At 54.1% G+C, this 18,095-nt stretch overlaps 1 protein-coding gene across 2 annotated transcripts in view; it reads left to right on the top strand.

Moving 5' to 3' along the window:
* The first annotated feature begins 566 nt into the window (after positions 1-566).
* Positions 567-18,095, top strand: part of PPP1R37 (protein phosphatase 1 regulatory subunit 37) — a 40,252-nt gene continuing 22,723 nt past the window's right edge. For both annotated transcript variants that reach the window (XM_072966862.1, XM_072966861.1), the window contains exon 1: positions 567-1,133. In XM_072966862.1, coding sequence (XP_072822963.1) covers positions 932-1,133 — 202 coding nt within the window. In that variant the 5' untranslated portion in view covers positions 567-931. The remainder of the gene's footprint in view (positions 1,134-18,095) is intronic.

Genomic DNA, 18,095 nt, shown 5'->3' with positions numbered 1-18,095 from the left:
TGATCTACCTGGTCCATCACCCGGTATTATGGTTGGCAGATTCGTCCGTTGCTTTTGGAATTTCTTTGTCTTTTTTTGTTTTTAATTAAAATCACTCCTCATGGGCTCATATTTCAGATTTTAAATTTAAATTGTATTTTATACAACGCTATCCAAATGATGTTTATTGATGATGCGTTATTGATGAAACTGCAGTCTGCAAATGGAAGGCTAGAGACTAGCGAGTGGGGACAGGCTTCGTCTCCAAGCAGAGGATCCCTGTCAGCATCCATCACCTGTACTCATATACTCAACACAGCTCCTATCGCCTTTCCTTTCAAGTTCTCCATCCCTTTACTTCTCTCCTTGTCAGTTGGCCTAGCCCCACCAAACTGATGTTTTTATTTCTATCAACTCGATTCCCTTCTCCGTTGCCTGAGCTCGTGACGAACGCGTGCGAGCCTATTTAGTTACCTAGATTCAGGCGGGGAGGCGGGGTGGGGGCGGTTCAGGTTCGCGCTTGCGCGCTGCTCTGGGAGACGGCGTCCATCTCGCCCCGCCCCTCATATTCTGCAGTTCCGGCTCTGCAGATTCACTGCTCACGTTTCTTTTTCCTGTGGCTCTTTCTGCCTTCTGTCCCCTCCATTGACAACTCACTTGACAACGCTACCTGTCTGTAGCTTACACTGATTTTCTGCTCTTCTGAGTAAGCGGCAGGCTCAACGGCTCTTAACGAAAGTGCGGCTGCGAACGGGCAGGTACGCATGGGGCTCGGGGGAGGCGCGCTCGAGCTCCCGGCGGCGACGACTACGACGACCAGCAGAGCGGACGGAGGCGGTGCCTGAAGCAGTGGCGGAGCCCATGCCCCGGGAAAGCGGGAGGGCCCGGAGAGACAAGTCCGGGGCCCGGGGCATGTCCCCGGGGCCCCCGTGAGGAGGAGGCGGCGGCGGCGATGGAGACCCCGCCGCAGGAGGCGCCGCCCGGGCCGAGCGCGGACGGCGAGGCCGAGGAGGCCCCCGCTGAGGCCCTGTCACCCAGCCCCGCATCGCCCCCGGCCGACGGGCGCCTCAAGGCTGTGGCCAAGCGCGTCACGTTCCCCTCCGACGAGGATATCGTGTCTGGAGCTGTGGAACCCAAAGACCCCTGGAGACACGGTAGTTATGGCTGGGGCGCGGGGGCGGCTCGTGGGGGACCTGGGAGTTGATGTAGCGCCCAGCACAGAGCTGGAGCTCAATAAGTTGCACCTTTAGATGATTTAAGGAGACAATCGTCAGTTTAGAGGTGGAGGGTGTTAGGGGGTGGCTGCTGGGTTGGGAATGTGAAAAGTAGCTGGTTTATGCCTACTCCCCGCCTCCCCGCTCCAGGGGACGCTGAAGGTGATCGCTTTAGGAATTAAAACGGGGAGCAATCAAAGAAACTTTGGTGATTCGGGAGATTAGGAGGTCGGTAACCTTTGAGTTAATAGTTCCCCCAGAGAAGGATGGAACAGTCAGGGGAGGAAGAGGGTGGTCAACGTTGGCGCTGAAAGGGTAGTTGGAGAAGTTTGATGGGCTTATAGGAATGGAAGGAGGTTAAATTGCTGGTTTGCAAGCCTGGGGGCAAGGGATGATCATGTTGCTCACTTCCTTGACTGAAAGGAGGAAGAGGAATGAACCTGCACTGTGGCAGTAAATCCTGGGGTTGGGAAAAGGAAGTCAAGGTCAATAAACTTGCCAGGAAAGGAGCAGAATTGGTGGTCAGTTTGGGGCTTGGTGAGATAAAGGAGGTGTTTGATCTTGGAGTCACTGTGTGCCTCCTCTTCCTCTCCTAGAAAAAGGGAAGCAGAACACTGTCAGCTGTTCAGGAGCAGAGGAACTTTGGAGCCTGGCTCTAGAAAGTTCTTTTTTTTTTCCCCTTGAGAAAGAGTTAAGGAATTGGAGTTGTGGATCAGTAGAAGGTGAGAGCATTGTAGAAGTTTGGTGGCTTGAGGTGTAAGAGAGAGAACAAGTTCATGGGTTATAGGTCCTAGGTCCTCTGGAGAAGGTCAGCTCAGTGTTGGAACTGAAAGGGCCGTTGGAGGAATGTGTTTTACCCACAGGGCTGGGAAGGTGGAAAGTTGCTTCAGAGATGGACTGTGGTGTTGAGTCTATTTCTGTGCTGGAGAGGTCTGTCGGTCTTGCTGGGATGGAGCCTGCAAAGAGAGGGATCAGCCTGGCCTGGGCTCTACAGAAGTTGGTCTGTTGGCCCTGTGGAGAGAGGAGGAGCCGTTGCTAGTCTGTGGGCCATGCAGGAATTGGTGGCTTTGATGTGAGAGTGGGGAATCATGGTAACTGGAAGCTGAAAGCACAGGGAGCAGCCATGAATGCTGTCTTGGCCAGTTACTGTTACAGAGAAGGTGCTTAATTTAAAATTCTTGGCCTTGGGAGCCAGCCAAGTCCTTGGGCTCTTGGCCTCACGGATACGTGGTCACTTTTGGTTTGGAGAGCTTGGGGGACTGCGGCTGAGGAAGGGAAGAGTCAGAATGGGCCCTGTCCCAGTATCCAGTCCAGGGAGTTCAGAGCAGCAAAGACTTGGAGGGGCTCAAGTTCAAATCCTGATTCCCATTTACCTACTTCATGACATCAGGCTGGTTACCTAACTCCTCAGTTTCCCCACCTGTAAGTAGGTGGTGATACCCATGCCACAGGCTTTAAGAGAGGACTAACTAAGATTGTGTGTGAAAAGTGGCCAGGGTGAGCCTTCACAAAGTTGCAGTTATTGTTGGTCATTTTAGGGGTGATGTGAGGTAATACTGGTCATTTTAGGGGCCAGTCTGGGGAGGTAGTTCACAGAGCTGGGGCCTGGAGGTTTCTGCTTCGCAGGCTCCCAGAAGAGGGACAGAAACCGTGGTCTGTTTGAGGGCTTGGAGCAAGGGAAAGGGAAGATGTTCCATTTATGGGCTGGGGCGTCGAGGTGGGGCAGTTGGAGGGTCTGAAACCGGGTGGGAAGGAAGTGGGGTGAAGCTTCTAGTCTGCAGGTTCCCAGAAGAGGCACAGCTGTGTGTTACCAACTGTTGGGCTTTGGGGAAGCCATTTTTCCTCTCTGAGCCTCCTGTTTCTTTCTCCGCACATGCAAGTGCTAATTTCTGCCGTGGGGTCGTTGTGAGGATTAAATAAGCTAGTCCTGGTAAGTTCCTGCCACAGAAAGTGCAACTGCTGTTATCCAGGTGGATTCAGTGGGCTTTTCTGGCTTTGTTTTTGTTTCTCATGGGCAGTCTTGCAGATGCAGAGACCTTTGAGGGGAAGGAAGGATGGAAGGAACATAATCTGTTGGATCCTGGCTGGGAGGGGTTGAGGGGTTGCCCTGACAGGCTGGGGAGGGGTCATTGGTGAGCTCTGCTAGTTTGGATGATGTGACTTGCAGGACAGGAAGTTGGAGGGCCTGGCAGTGCTGAGGTGGCTGGCCTCTGTGCCTGGGGAGGACAGCTGGCCTAGGACTGAGGGCGGGGGAGGCTTGCCAGGCTATACAAAGTTGCGCCAAGAAGCTGCCTAGTTGAGAGGTCAAAGGGTCTTGGGTGGGGGGGCTTCAGGGAGGAGTTGGCTGGCGATTTGTTGGAGTTGGTCTGTAAGCCATGAAAGCACAGGGGTGTCATTTGAGCTGTGGCCCTGGTGAAAAGGGTGATGGAGGAGTCATTCTGGGGCTTGCTGTGGTGATAGGACCTCAAGGCCAAGAGTGAGGGAGGAAGTGGCGGGCCTGATGGGAAGAGAGGTCATTCAGAAGCTGTTCTTCCACAGCAGAGTTGGAGAAGTTGCCTGGGCCAGGAGGCACAGAAGGGAGGAATTGGGGGCCCCAGCACAGGGTGCCCGTTCAGCAGAGCCTTGCCCTGGGAGGAGAGCTCAGCCAGTCCCTAATGGAGCCTCTGCTGGGGTGGAGGAAGGCTGGGTCTGGGACTAGAGTGTGGTACAGCTGGGTGGGAACCTCTAGGGGTGTGTCCCTGACTGGGGAGCCCCATTGAGCCTCGCCAGAGGTCGCGGGCTGGGGGATTCCTGGAGGTGCGATTCCGGGAGGGAGGTAGTGAGGGAGGGCCTCAGGCCTCCGCAGGCTCAACCCAGCCTAGCACTCAGAAGGGCCTTCCCTGGCTCCCACCTCCTGTAGTGTCCCTACCTGCCCCCGGCAGGGCCTGTTTATTTTCCTCATTGTGCTGATGGCCGTCTGCTGTTTCATGTTGGTGGTCTCTCTTCTGCACTGGACTGGAGAGCAGACACTGTCCATCCTCGTTCCAACTCAGCCCTCGAAAGACACACAGTGATTGTGGTTGCATGAGCCCCGTGTGCAGCCGTTCTGGAAGGGGTGAGGTCAGGCCATACCTGAGCTCCACTGAGCCAGAGTGTGCCTCCAGGCCAGCCCCGGCAGCAGCGTGCCATGGCTCCGGCAGAGCACTTACTCTTGCTGAGCTTGTTTGTTTCCTCATCTGTGAAATTGTGATCCCTGCCCTGCTGACCACCCAGGATATCTGAGGGGGTGTAATGAACCTGGTAGGGCAGGGTCTCCGCGGTGAGCCAGTCTGCGGTGAGTGGAAGGGGTGTGGAGTTGGGGAAGAGGCTGCCTCAGCGCTGCCAGGCTGGGCTTGTGTGCACTCTACTCTCCTCGCGGGGTGGAAGTGGGTGCCAGCTGGGGAGGGGCCGGCCTGATACACCCCAACCCCGATCCCGTGGTGACAGGTCCTGTGGGCCCAGTTCCTCTGAGGGAACTCTTCAGACCACAAGAATGACCCGAGGCTCAGCTGTCTTCCCAGTCCCAGCTGAACGCTGCATGGAGAGGAGACCTGGGGTTTGTAAGGCAGGCATCGGAGAGCACGTGACACTGGCCACAGTCTGGGAGGCTCTCTCCCCCTCCCTCCAGTGCTGCCAATGACTCATTCCCCACTCCCTGACCTCCAGCCTGTGGAGTCTATCCTGGGCTGGGGGAGGGGAAGTTTTGCCCACCAGGAAACTCCTCATGTGAAGTGGAGATGCTTACAGAGTAAAGGGGGCCCAAACATGCCAACCTTTGGCCACCTGAGCTTTGGGGCTAGAGGACAGAGTAGAAGGAGCAGTGGGGACAGTGGCCGTGGTGTTCTTAAATGGGGATCAAAGAGGATGGAAATGCCTTACTGTTTGTTCTCATTGAAACCCATGCTGCAGATTTAGTCCTTGAAACTGGTTTGACAGGTAGAAAGGTAGAAAGTTACCTGTTAATGGTGGAAAGAGGCTCGTGGTTAATGGCTTGTTTTAGCCTAAGTGGTGGTCTTGCTGCAGAGTGGGGAACGGGGTCGTGGGGGGCGACATGGATGCGTTTGTCCAGGTCTCTATCTGGGCCCAGCCTCACCTCCTGCTGCCCATGTTGGCACGTAGACTCTGCCGTGTGACTTTGGGTGATTGTTCTCTCTGTCCATGGGTTTTCTGCCAGTAAAATATAGCTGACAGTGGTACCTCCTCATAGGGTGATCGTGAGGATTAAGTTAGATAAGTGTCCACTGAGAGCGCTGTGCTGAGTAGGTGTCCTCCTTGTCCAGCCTTCTGCCCCCACTGCAGCCCCCGCCCCTATGCCTTTGCTGTCTCTGTGGTTTATTTGCACTCACCTCTCCCTCAGCATTTCCCTCATCAGAACCCTGCTGTCTGTCCCTCAGAGGCCTACTCCTTTGAGATGAGAGCCCCAACATCCCTGACAGGGCCTGGGAAAGACCTCAGGTTCCAGGCCTCATCCTGTCTCTGAAAAGCTGGGTGACTGTGAGCAAGTGGCCCAGTCTCTCTGAGCTGAAACAAAATCAGCGTGTGTTGGCCCACTGCCCCCTGTCTGAGAGGTACCAAGAGTCTAGACTGGAGGTCTTAGCTGCAGCCTCTCCCTGAGCCTTGGTCCCCTCTGTAGAGTGGGCCCCGGGCCCCAGGCCCCAGCCCTCCACCATGTTGGGATGTGACCGTGTCTACAGGATGTGCTGGGGGTGCCTGCTCTGGCCAGGCCGGGCCCTCCGTGCACTCGGATTCGGGCGGGCTGCCCTCATTTTTTCCACCTCCGGCTCTTTGTTTGTGTTCGCGTCGTATTTCCCTCTCAAGGGTGAAGACTGTGCGAGTCACCTGTGTGACCTCCGTCTGACACACGAGAGGGCTTGGGCCCTGGGTGGACGAATGTCAGAGGAGTGAGGTTTTTCCTTAGGTCTTATTCACCAGAGTGGCGTTTGGAGAGAGCTTCTTGGAGTAGTGCCTGCGGTCGGCGCCAGGACAGGGCCCTTCCTCTGGGCCCTGCGAGTGGCTTTGGCCTCCTCAGCACAGCGTCACCCAGCCGGCAGTGGCAGCGTGGTTCTTCTGTCTTTCACAGGCATTTGGCTCCAAAAATATTAAGAGCTGTGGCGCCAGATGCTCTGGCCTGGACTGGCCATAACTGAGGCCAGCTTCTGGGAATGGCCAGGAATCTGTTTCTAGAAAGCTCCCCCGGCAGCCAGGTTTGGCTGTCCTGCTCAGGGCCCCTGATTCAGTCACTCAGCACTCAGTCCCAACACTGCCTCCCAGACCTCAGTTCAAGGGCGGCTGGAGTTGGCCTGTAGATTTGTTTTAGCAAATTGAATTGTCTGACTTCAGGTGACTACAGAAATGTGTTTTGGGTTGAAATTCTTGCCCTCCAGATGACCTGAGTAGTCACTACCACGGGAGGTCGGTGTTTTTCTTTTCAGTTGTAGATTGAATTAGAAGCACAGAGAGGGTGAGTAACTTACCTGAGGTCGTCACAGAGCCAGTAAATGTTGGGCTGGGATTCAGACCAGGCAGCCCAGCCGTGGGGCCTGCACTCAGCACCTGTGACTGGCTGTGTGAGCTTCACCAGCTGCTGCGTTCGGTTCTGCGAGATGCAGAGTTTCTTTATCTTTAACCCATAACCCTTTGTAACATGGAGATGACAGTTCCAGCCTCACAGGGTTGTGGCAGGGATGAGAAACAGACTGAGTAAAGGGCCCACTGAGTGGCATTCAGGAGGGCTTCACTGTGGTTCTCTGACAGCTCCAGAGGCCTGGGAGGTCCATGGTGCTCCTCTGTCCCCATCATCGGGTCCTTGTTCGGATCCTTGGTCTGAGTACTTCTGTGCTACACAGTATCAGTACGCGGTAGGTGTTCAGTGCATCCTGGCTGAATGTGTGTTTTGGCAACCCTGTGACCAACCATTCATTTAGTTGGTGTTGCCATGCTGGTGTTAGGGGTCAAGGAAGAAGACAGGCCGAGCCCTGCCTCCATGGAGTCACAGTTGAGTGAGGGAGACACCCAGCAAACAATTGTAATCAAACCAGGGTGCCCAGGACTCTGATTAGAAAGAGCTCACAGACCGGCAGGCAGGGCAAAGGTGGCTTCTTGGAGGATGGGCCATCTAAGGCCTGAAGAAATCACAGGAGTTAGCCAGGTGAGGAGCAGTTGGAAGGACGTACCAAGGATTGGAGGCAGAGAGAGTGAGCGAGGTATACCTGAGGAACAGACAAAAGCAGTCTTACTGGGATCGGAAAGCTGGAGGTAGAGGCAGGAGGGTCAGAGGCAAGACTGCAGAAGGGGAAGAGAACCACCCAGCTGAGGCCTTGTAGGCCGAGTTAGCCTGAGGGTGGTGGGAAGCCAGCAGGCTTTAAGAAGGGGCATGCCTACTGTCTTTAACAGAACCTTCTGGGAGTGTGGCATGAAGAGGGTAAGACCAAGACTCGGAGACCAGGGAAGATGGCCACGGGCCAGGAACCTGTAGGCTCTCAGCTTTGTGTGGCCCTGCATTGGCTAATAGCTGACATTTGACTTCTTGATTTATTCATCAGATTTATCTGAACCTCCCCCTCCCCCAGAAGGTTTTGCACTGCGGTGTTCTCTGTAGCACGTTCAAGGTGACAGTTTTCCCTATCCGTTCCCTCTTTGGGTCTTTAACAGCCCACCCCACCCCTGCCCATTAGTTCTTCCTGCCCTCGAGTTGGGTAGTGGGAGGCGTGGGGGCCGTGCGTTTGAGTGCCTGCACCACCTCCCCCGTGTGACCTCAGCAACTGGCTTCACCTCTGAAGTGTCCTTAGGTCCCACATTTCCCAGATCCAGAAAGCTCTAAAAACTGTCCCAGGCCCTGCTGGGGGCTTACATAATATAGATATCCTATCACTCTTCTAAAATCCAGGAAATTCTGAATTCCAGAACACATCTGGCCCAGAATTTTCCAGGAGGAGACCACGGAGTTCCCCATGGGCCTCATTCGCGTCTCTGTGAAATGGCAGTAACATGAGAGGCAGCACCGGGCTCGGGTTTTGGAGCCCACGGTGCCAGTCCAGCTCTGCCCTGAGGCAATCGCCCAGCTGCTCTGCCTCGGTGTCCCCATCTGCATGGGGGTTGAGAATTAGATTATTCTGAACTTGGGGAACGACTGGATGAGGAACTAGCTGTTGTGGGCACTCAGTAAGGGCTCTTTCGAGTAGAATGCGGTTGTGTCCCTCACGAGCCTGCCCGGCTCCCTCCTCTCTGAGAGCCCCCTGGCAGTCACTGTCCCTGGGCTGGATGGGATAGGCAAGCACTCTGCTCTGTGTGAATTTGGCTGTGTGTGCATGGGCATGTCCTGAAACCTCCCTGCGTCACAATTTGCCCATATGTGAAGTCATTTTGACAGATGAGGAGTCTGTTTCAAAGCTTTCTGACTCTCTGGGAGGAGCCAGGCCCAGGGCTTTCACAGCCAGGAGCACATTCTGACTCCAGTCATCTGTCCAGGTGAGAATGCCCTGGGTCCAGGACATCTCCAGTCCCGGGCAGCCGCTGTCACTGCCCATGCTGGCCCCGGATGCTATTCGTGTTAGGACAGCTCTGTCTGGGGGAGCTTTCTGGACTAGACCTGCAATAGGAGGCTGGGGTCTGGTGTCTCAGTGTGGGAGAGGTAGAGGGGGGTCCCCAGTGCCAGGAAAGGGGTTCAGAGGCTGGGTGCCCATCACGGATGGATGGAGTTGTCATGAATGGGTGGACATCCATCATGCTTTGGTGATGCCTCCTTTTCCTATTTGAAAGGCAAGGCTCATCTTGGTTTGGCTCCACTCCATGTCCCTAGAACTTCTCATGGTGCTGGGCACTCACACTGGGTGGACTGGTGTGGATGAAGGGACACAGGCATTCTCCGCTTACTCCTTCCTTACTCTCTGCAGCTGGTATGGAGCCGTTGCCTCAAGGTGGGGGGTGCAGTGTGGAAGTGTCTGCTGACGGCCATTCGACTCATGTGACGTGCCTGACGCCCTCTCCCTTTCCAGCAGAAGCCTGGGTGGGGGCCCTGCAGCCCGATGCTGCGGAGGCCTTGTGGATCCCAGCTGGGATATCCTTCTTAGTTGAGTGGGTGGCCTCTCTTGGAACCCATTGGGGTCAGACTCGTGTGCCACCTTCATACCCACCCCTCTGTCTCTCCACAGTCTTAGTCTCCTGCCAGCTACCATCCGCAGTGCAGTAGGGGAGCCGCTCATGTTCCGTACAGCCCTCCCCTTTCTGCAAAGCAGAGCACCTTCACAGCTCTGGGTTCCTCTGAGCAACAGGGCTGGCAAGAGGGAGGAAGAGCAGGGCTACCGGAAGATGAAAGCAAACGCCTGGGAAGTGACCCTACGGAGGGTCCTGCTTTGGATGATGATGGTGGTGATGGTAGTGATGGTGGTGATCTCAGCTCTTCATGCGCATTTACTTGGTGAATTTGCACAACTGGCAGGAGGAAAGTTGAGGCTTATGGGTGCTGAAGCCACACATATAGTAAGGGCATGAGCTGTGTTCAAACCAGAAGGATCAGTTCCAGAAAAGCCTCTGAGGGCTCCTTCCCCACCACAGGATGAAGGTCTCGCCCCTGAGCCTGGTGAGAGCCCTTTCCAAACGGAGGTCTGTCCCCCTCTGTCCTGACTGACAGACTCCGGTTCCCTCTACTCAGCCTTTCCTGACCAACTCCTGCTCACCCTTCTCGTGCTGGCGCACAACTTGTCCCCAGACAGAGTGCTCTGTGCTCTCCCAGGTTCCCATGACGCTCCTCATGTTGTTGTTATTTGTTTGGGGCCATCTCCCCCCACTGGACCCGGAAGTGCCATGCGGGACTGCATCCTGTCTGGCTGGCTCCCTGGAGGAGGCGAACCACCAAACGCTCCCTGGCACCCTAGGGACTCCGAGCAAAGCGGGTCTGCTAACGAGCACCCCAGGCCTCAGGGCCCTCTAACCCAGAGCTGGGGCTTCAGAGCATTTGGGGGCCTGAAGAGAACAAGGGCCAAGGAAGATGTTTGTTGAATCATTTTTCATGCTTTCACTCATTCATTTTTCCTGCCTGCCTTGCCTCTGCCTCCCTCTACTGGGCGCCAGGTGGAGGAGTCCTGGCTGCCCTCCCTGCCTGCTCTGCCCCCCCTGCCTGCTCTGCCCCCCCGCCTGCTCTGCCCCCTCTCCCTTCCCGAAAAAGCAGACCTTGTTACAGCCCAGCTTTAAATCACACTTATGGCCCACTTCCCCCACTGTCTTTCACACCTGATCTGGAATCCCTAAAACCGCTCTGGAGGCCCAGCCCCTGCCACCCTCACTAACCACGACTGGGCTCTCCCTTCTCCATGCCCTCTCTCTGGGATCAAGTATCGTGCCTTGTTCTCAATTCTGCATGTGAGGAGCTCCCCACATCCTGTCCTGGGATGCCGGCCTTGCTTTCACAGCTTTAGCTTGTCCATCAAGTACCAGCAAACCCTTCTTTCCTAGCCCTCTGAATTGGTTCCCCCAGTGAGGTGGTCAGCGATCTATTTATCTGCAATCCTGTGGTAGATATTCTCTCTTGCCTCTTTGACTGTAAACATCATGAGGGCGGGTGTGGGTTTGGTTTGGTGCCACTGTATCCCCTGGTGCCCTTAGCCCCGAGCCTGGCTCTGAGCAGGAGCTTCTGTGGTAAGTGGAGAAGGAAGCAATGTCTGATGCTGGGCCTTGGGTACCGGACAGGCCCTGCCCTCATGCAGCCTGGATCCAGAAAGGGAAGTGCGAAGAGGGCAGGAAGGCACCCCACTGCCAGATCTGGCAGACCCCCAAACTAGCTAGCCTGGTGGAGTATGGGAGCACAGGTCTGGGATCTTTGCTGTGGACTTGCTGTGGGTCGTAGGCCAAGGCACTGCCCTCTCTGTGCAGCAAGGTGGTGTTTGAGGTCTTTTCCACTGTGTGTGTTTCCCTGTCTCTGTCCATAGGTCACCCCCACCATTTAGGGAACTGAGTGAGTCTCAGGACCTCGTCCTCATCAGGGAGGTTGGGATGGGCAAGAGAGCCCAGGTTTTGGTAATGGTCTGCCTTTCTATCTTTGTGGCAGATGACCTGATTCTCAGCCCCACCAGCAACAAGGTGTGTCACAGGGGGAGGTGGAGGATGTCAGTGGTGCCCAGCCCCGAGCCAGGCCTCCATCTTCTCTCCTTTTCCTCCATCTCACTCTTTGTCCCATAATCCCCTTCTTTCTTGGGCTTGGGATCCTTGCCTCCTAACCCAGCTCTCCCTGCTTTGGTCACAATGACCAGAAATTGCTGCGTTCTTCTTGGCCGGGCGGAGGTCTTCTTCCTACTGGACCTGGCTCAGCCCTTGGGATCTGCAGTGCTGAGCTTCTCTAGGCTCCCGTGTCTGTCCTGTCCCTGACCCTCCACTGGACTGTGAGCCCCAGTAGGGCACAGCTGTGCTGTCTTGGTCACTGCTGTGTCCCCAGCACAGCTCCAGGCCCAAGCAGGTGCTCAGTGAATGTTGTTCCATTAGGGTGGAGTTGACGGTGGGTATAGACAGAGCCCTCCGTGGAGCCCTGGTTAGATCCCCCACATCTGACAGCAGCCTGACCTTGTGTGGGCCTGGGAGAAGCCATCCTAGACCAGTGAGCCCAGTGGCTGGAGGCAAGGCCATCTGACTTATTGTGCCACCACCAGCTATTGTGGCCAAATGTGTGTGCTCACTGACCACCCAGCCAAGAGAGTCCAGGGTGGGACTTCCCTCTTTCTGGCATCCAGGTTATCAGGGGTGGAGGGGTAAACTTCTTGTTTTATAAATGAGGCAGCAGGTGGAGAGGGATGGCCTGGCACTCAGGACAGGGCTCCTGCCACTCTCCTTGGCCACCTCTGTAGTATCCTAGGGGAGGGCAGGTGAAGAGGGCTGCCCAGCTGTGTACCTGGGTTCCCCGCCCGCCTTGCTGTGTGACATTGTTATTAATAGAAAGGCTTTGGGCCCTGGGGAAATGGAGATTCCATCTCCAGCTCACCGTGAAGCCAAGCGAGCTCATGCTTCGTGAGTTGCAGTTTTCTCCTCGCCCCCTCCTGGAGCTGGTGTGGGAGCTGGGGGAGAAGGGTGTGCAGTCACCCTGGGAGTGGATGATGGTTGTTACTAAGGGAAGGATCACTACTTTGATTCTTTTCTGACTTTAAAAGTAAGATGTTCATTGTAGAAAAAAGAATTGGAAAGCCTAAAGAAGAAAATGAAATCACTTGTTAATCTCACCATCTGGAATTAAAAAAAAAACAGCTTTATTGAGATGTAATTCATGTACATTTCACCCATGTAAAGCATACAGTTCAGTTTTTCACAGAGCAGTGCACCTGTCATCACAGTCAATTTTAGAACATTTTCATTACTCCCCAAAAAACCCTGTACCCCTTAGCTGTAGATCCCAGCCCCCCTCCCCCACCCCCTTCAGGCCGCCACTGATCTGCTTTCTGTCGCTTTAGCTTCTGGACATTTCCTATAAATGGAATCATGCAGTATGTGACCTTTTGTGTCTGTCTTCTTTCATTTACCATAATGTTTACAGAGTTTACCCACGTCTTGCGTGTGTCTGTACTTCATCCCTCATTCTTGCTGAATAATGCTCCATTGTATGGATAACCCCACGTTTTATCTCTTCATCCATTGGTACACATTTGGGTTGTTTCCACTTTCTGGCTATTATGAACAACACTGCTGTGGATATTTACGTTGAGGCTTTTGTGTGCATGTGTGCTTTCATTTTTCTAGGAGTGAAATTGCTCGGTCATATGGTGGCTCAAACCATTTGAGCAACGACAAGACTGATTTCCCAAGCGACTGCCCCACTTAGCAGCCCCTCACTGTACAAGAGTTCCGGTCCCTGCATGCCACAGCCTTGGTACCGTCTGTCCTTTTGATTCTTGCCACCCCAGAGGGTCTGCAGTGGCGTCACACTGAGGTTTTGATCTGCGTTTCCCTGATGGCTGATGATGTTGAGCGTCTTTTCACGTGCTTCTTGGGCACTTACACCTCTTCTTTGGGGAAACATCTATTCAGATCCTTTGCCCATTTAAAAATTGGATTGTCTTCTCGTTGTGCTGTAAGAGTTCTATATATAAATTCTAGTTGCAAGACTTCTATCAGAAATGACACACACCGCCTGGGATGTTGTCAGCATTAAATGCCAGAGCATTTCCTTCCTGTCTCTTTTCTGTGGCTGGAGGCACTGCCACGGGCACAGAAAACTAAGACTGGGCAGACAGTGTGTATATAGTTGAATGTCCTGCATTTTCACTTCATTTTTCCATTTTTTACAAAGCATGATGAAAATCCATCATCAGGCCGTTGTAATTTGTTCCAGCCATTTCCGCGTTGCTGAGCATTTAGGTCCTTTCCAGTTTTCAGCTGCATGAATAATGCAGTGACGTTCATCCTTGTCCATAAATCTTTGTCACTGGTAGCTTTCTCAGAAGAAATTCTTAGAAAGGTAGTTTTACCAGGTCAGAGAGTAGGAACCTTTGAAGTTTCATACACTGTCTGTCCACATAGGACTAGAAGTCTTGAGGGACAGGACTTGACTGTATCTTTTATTTATTTTTGAATGAATGAATAAATGAATGAATAATACTTTGGGTGTCTTGATGCCAAGGGTGTTTTGTTTTAATGAAAATTCCTTAACTAGTAGTTAACCTGTTTATAGTTACCACGTTATATACTTCCCAGAGTTGCTTGGGAATTGTATAGTGCAGATATATTTTCTCTAATTTCTCATTTGCCTTGCTGGAAAGGTGGAGGAGGGGGAGCCTCCTTTCCTCCTTAAAAAGAATCACTTTCCCCTTTGCTCTTTCCCTGGCTCTCTGTGGAGAGGCACCATTCCCACCTGAGCAGCTCAGGCTGGAGGAGCGCTGGTGGTGAGATGAGAGAGTGCAGGGGTGGGGGGATCAGCCAGGGCTGGGTGGCAGTGCATTGCAGGGGGAGGGCATGTTAGTGGCGGCCAGGCGTAGGCAGAGGGACAGCAGGTTCCAGAGAGGTTTCCGGTAAAACAACAACAGCCACTGTTTGCTGAGTGCCAGGCCGAACGACCCGGGGAAGCTTGTGGGGCCCTTCGTTTTGTGACTTCGCGCCATCTGTCACTTGCTGAAGTCACACTTCTTTGCAGAAGGTGACAGAAGCCAGGGCAGCCCGGTCCTTGGACACATCCAGTCTGCCACAGCCGCAGAGTCTCGACGAGTCCAGGATGTAGACCCCAGCCACTCCAGCACGCACATGCCAGGCTTCTGCCCTGGAGGCTTTTCCCCAACTCACTTGTGTTTGTCTGCTTCCATCCACTTACTGTCTCGTTTCTGCCTCCTCCAGTATAAGCGACTGGGGAGGTTATTCAAGTGTGTTCACTGATCACCTGGCACAGAATAGGCCCTAGAAAAATACTTGAAGAAATGAATGAATTTCTGACTCTTAGTCATCTTTTTAGGTCTCAGCTTAAATGTCCCTGTCTCTTACAGGTCTTTCCCGATTATTCCCCCCAATCTAAATTATTATCACCTCTGTTTTCCTATAAAAATGCTTTTTTCTTATAATTTGTCATAGTTATTTGTATGATTATTTGTCTGCCTTCCTAGCAATTACTCCCTGAGGGCAGGGGTCCAGATCTGTTTTGTTCTCTGTTGTCTGCCCATCCCAGGTTGTTTGGTAAAGAATGAATGAATGAATATGTCCTTTAGTTCCCAAACAGACCTCATGAGGGTAAGTGGTGTTACTCACCTTGTATGGATGTGAAGGTCAGGTTGGGCAGTGGGAAGTTCCAGGCACCCAGTGTCTGTGCCTGGAGCCTTTGCTGGACCAATAAACAGCTCAGTTACATGATTTAAAAATTCCAAACTCAGACTCCCCAGTGCCTCCGAGTCCAGCTGGCCATCTGGTGCCCCTGACCAACCCTGAGGCGGGCATCCTGAAATAGCCTGCCTGCTTCTGGTCAGGCTGCTTGTCGCCTGATGAGCACCGGCTTTCTCAGAGATCCCCTTCCCAGAGCTTGGCCTGTTGCCTACTTAGGACTTTGATGGGTGGTAGTGATGGGAAGCAGGGAGCCACTGAGGGACTTGCAGACCTTTTTCAGGCACCGTGGTGCCCCCAGCCCTGTACTGGGTCCCTTGCCTGTTTGCTTCCTTTGACCCTGGCAGTGACCTTCAGTTCCCCAGAGGCACCGTTAGCGTTCTTTCCTCTGAGCCTTTGCACATGCTATTCCCTCTGCAACGCTCTCCTTCTCCCCTCTGCTTTTAAAATTATGTTGTTCAGATTCTTCGCTGTGCATATGAACTGTATGTGTAACATACACGTAAGTTAGGGTAATATAATGAAGACCCATGAGCCTACCTCCCAATTCAGGAATGAGAACATTGCCATTGACGCACCTCTACCTCTGGGTGGGTGGAGCACAGAGCCTTGGACTCCTACCTTGCACGCTGTGATTGTCATGCCTTTTTTTTTTAAGTTTTATTAGCTATATGTGTCTGCTGAAAAATACAATATTTGGTATTGCTTATCTTTGAGTGTTGCAAAAATGGCATTGTGTCGTGAGTGGACTCCAGGGGCTTGCTTTTCCTCTCAGCATTTCCCAGTTTCATCCATGTGGATGTTCTGGAATCTTCCATTGTGTGACCTGCCTTAGATTTGCCTGTTGTGCTGTTGGTAGATATTTGGGCTGTTTCTGGTTTTCACTATTACACACTTGTGCAGTTGTGAACTTTCATGGACACGTGACCTAGGGTGTGAGCCAGCATTTCTCCAGGGTACAGAGCTCAGAGTGGAATCACTGGTTGTGGTTGGTGGAGCTGTGCAGCCTTACATGATAGTACCCAGCCCTTTCATGAGGCTCTTCCCTCCCTTACCTGGCCAACTCCTACTCCATCCTCCCCGGGTCTCCTTCCCACCTTTCTTGCCTTCAGCAGATGCCCATGGAGTATCTGGGTGCAGCTGTGTTCCGGGGAGTGATGGTGAATGAGACTCATAGTCTCTGTCCTTGCATAACCAGTGTTGTCAAGTAGCCCCTACTCCAGGAAGCCCTTCCTGACCCCCAGACCATGTTAGGTGCCCCTGGGCTTTCCTGCCCTAGCTCTGCCCGCTCGGGGTCATTGCTGTCTGCGGACACGTCTGTCTCCTGCACTGGACTGGAAGCCTCATGTAAACAGACACCAGAGCTGTTTTGGATTCCGTGTCCCATCACTTGCCCAGGGTGGGGCACAGAGCAGGTGTTCAGTGAAGGATCTGTTGAGTTACTGCTGAGACACTTAACCCTTGAGGCAGGTGGGATTAAGAGGAAGAGATGGAGTCCAGAATCTAGTACTTGGAGTGAGTCTCGGGCCCCAGGCTCATCTGGCCCAAAGCACAACACTTCCTCGAATGGCTGAGCACACAAGGTGCCTGAGCCCATGCATGGCCCTGTGACAGAAGGAGAGGACATGACCTTTGCCCTCGGCAGCTGAGAGAGGAGCCGCTGCCCAGCTGCTCCCTCCTCCGACAATGGCCAGGGCTGGGCCCTGTGTGAGGCCTGCCCGACCCCCTGGGAGTTACAGCGGGTGTGGGTGTTCTTTGAAGAGGGCAGGATCAGAGGCTGCATGAGCCCTTATGACAAGTGGACAAGATGAGAGTCGTGGAGCCCCGGTGGGGAAGCTGGGGCTGGACAGGGCCGTCGATGGCCCGGAAATTAGGAAAAGCAGGGATCACGGAGCTGTGTTTGCAGAGAGCTGCTTGGACCCAGTGCAGCGCTGAGTGCTGTCCACACCCTGTCCCATGAGGTGGGTGGAATTGTTGCCTCATTTCACAGATGGAGGCACCGTGAGACGCAGAGGGTGAAGTCCAGCTCACCTGGCTCGTCCCAGGTAAGCCTGGAAGTCCCCCCAGGAGCCTGCCCCCTTCAGCCCTGTGCTGCGCCGGCCCGCCTGGAGCACTGGGCAGAGAGCTTGCCCGCCCGTGCGCTTGACTCTCCACGGCAGGCTGGGAGGTAGGTAGCGGCGTCTCCCCTTTGCAGGCAGGAAGACTGAGGATCAGAGTTGCGTGGCCCCTGGCGCCACATCTGAGTGGCGAGGTGGAGTCAGCCTGGCCTGGGCTCCTCGTCCTGGACTGCACTCCGGCTCCCTCAGGGCCTCTTTCCTCCTGCTGCTCTGTTGGTGCTCACTTGTCCCGTCTTCCCTTCTGCACCCTTAGGCACCCAGCCCTGGGTAAATATTTGTCTTCAGGCAAGTGGGAGCGGTGCAACCAGTATTTCCGAGCCAGGTGGCAGGGGATAGGTGGAGGCAGCTGGTTTGGGGGCAGACGCTCAGGGAGCCTCTGGGCAGAGCCGATCACTTTGTTTGCCCCCTGCTCATCCAGCACCTACTCTGAGGTGCTGCCGCGGTGTCCGGCTCTGCACCAGTGTGATGGCTGCTACTGTTTAACCAGCACCAACCTCACGCCAGACGCTCCACATCCGTGATCTCAGTGGCTGCTTAGAAGCCTGTGGTGTGTGTGTGTGTGTGTGTGTGTGTGTGTGTGTGTGTGTGTGTGTCTCAGTCTCATTGGCTTCATTTTCCCAAAAAGGAGACTAGACCATAAAGAGATCAGGGCCTTCTCCTGTGGTAGTTGGGATCTGTTTAAGTTGTCAGGGCCAGAATCCACTTGGGGCCACGTGGGGTGAATCAGGATGTTCACTGGAAGGACACAGGGGCCCCTGCCAGTTCCCATGGGGTCCTGAGAGCCAGTAGGAACCGGAATTGCTTCCAGCTCTCTGGGCCACAGGCACTGTTGGTTTATTCCTCTTTCTGTCTGGTCATGAGCCACACAAGCCTGGCCATCCTGGTGGTCAGGACAGGACTGCTCAGGGCAGGACCCTGCCATAAGCGGCTCATTCAGGCTTAGCAAAGAGCCCACATCCTTCCTGTCAGATGGGGCCTGAGAGGGCCCAGC

The sequence above is a fragment of the Vicugna pacos genome, chromosome 9 (assembly GCF_048564905.1).
Source record: "Vicugna pacos chromosome 9, VicPac4, whole genome shotgun sequence".
Lineage (NCBI taxonomy): Eukaryota > Metazoa > Chordata > Mammalia > Artiodactyla > Camelidae > Vicugna > Vicugna pacos.
This window is presented reverse-complemented; position numbering and strand designations above follow the sequence as displayed.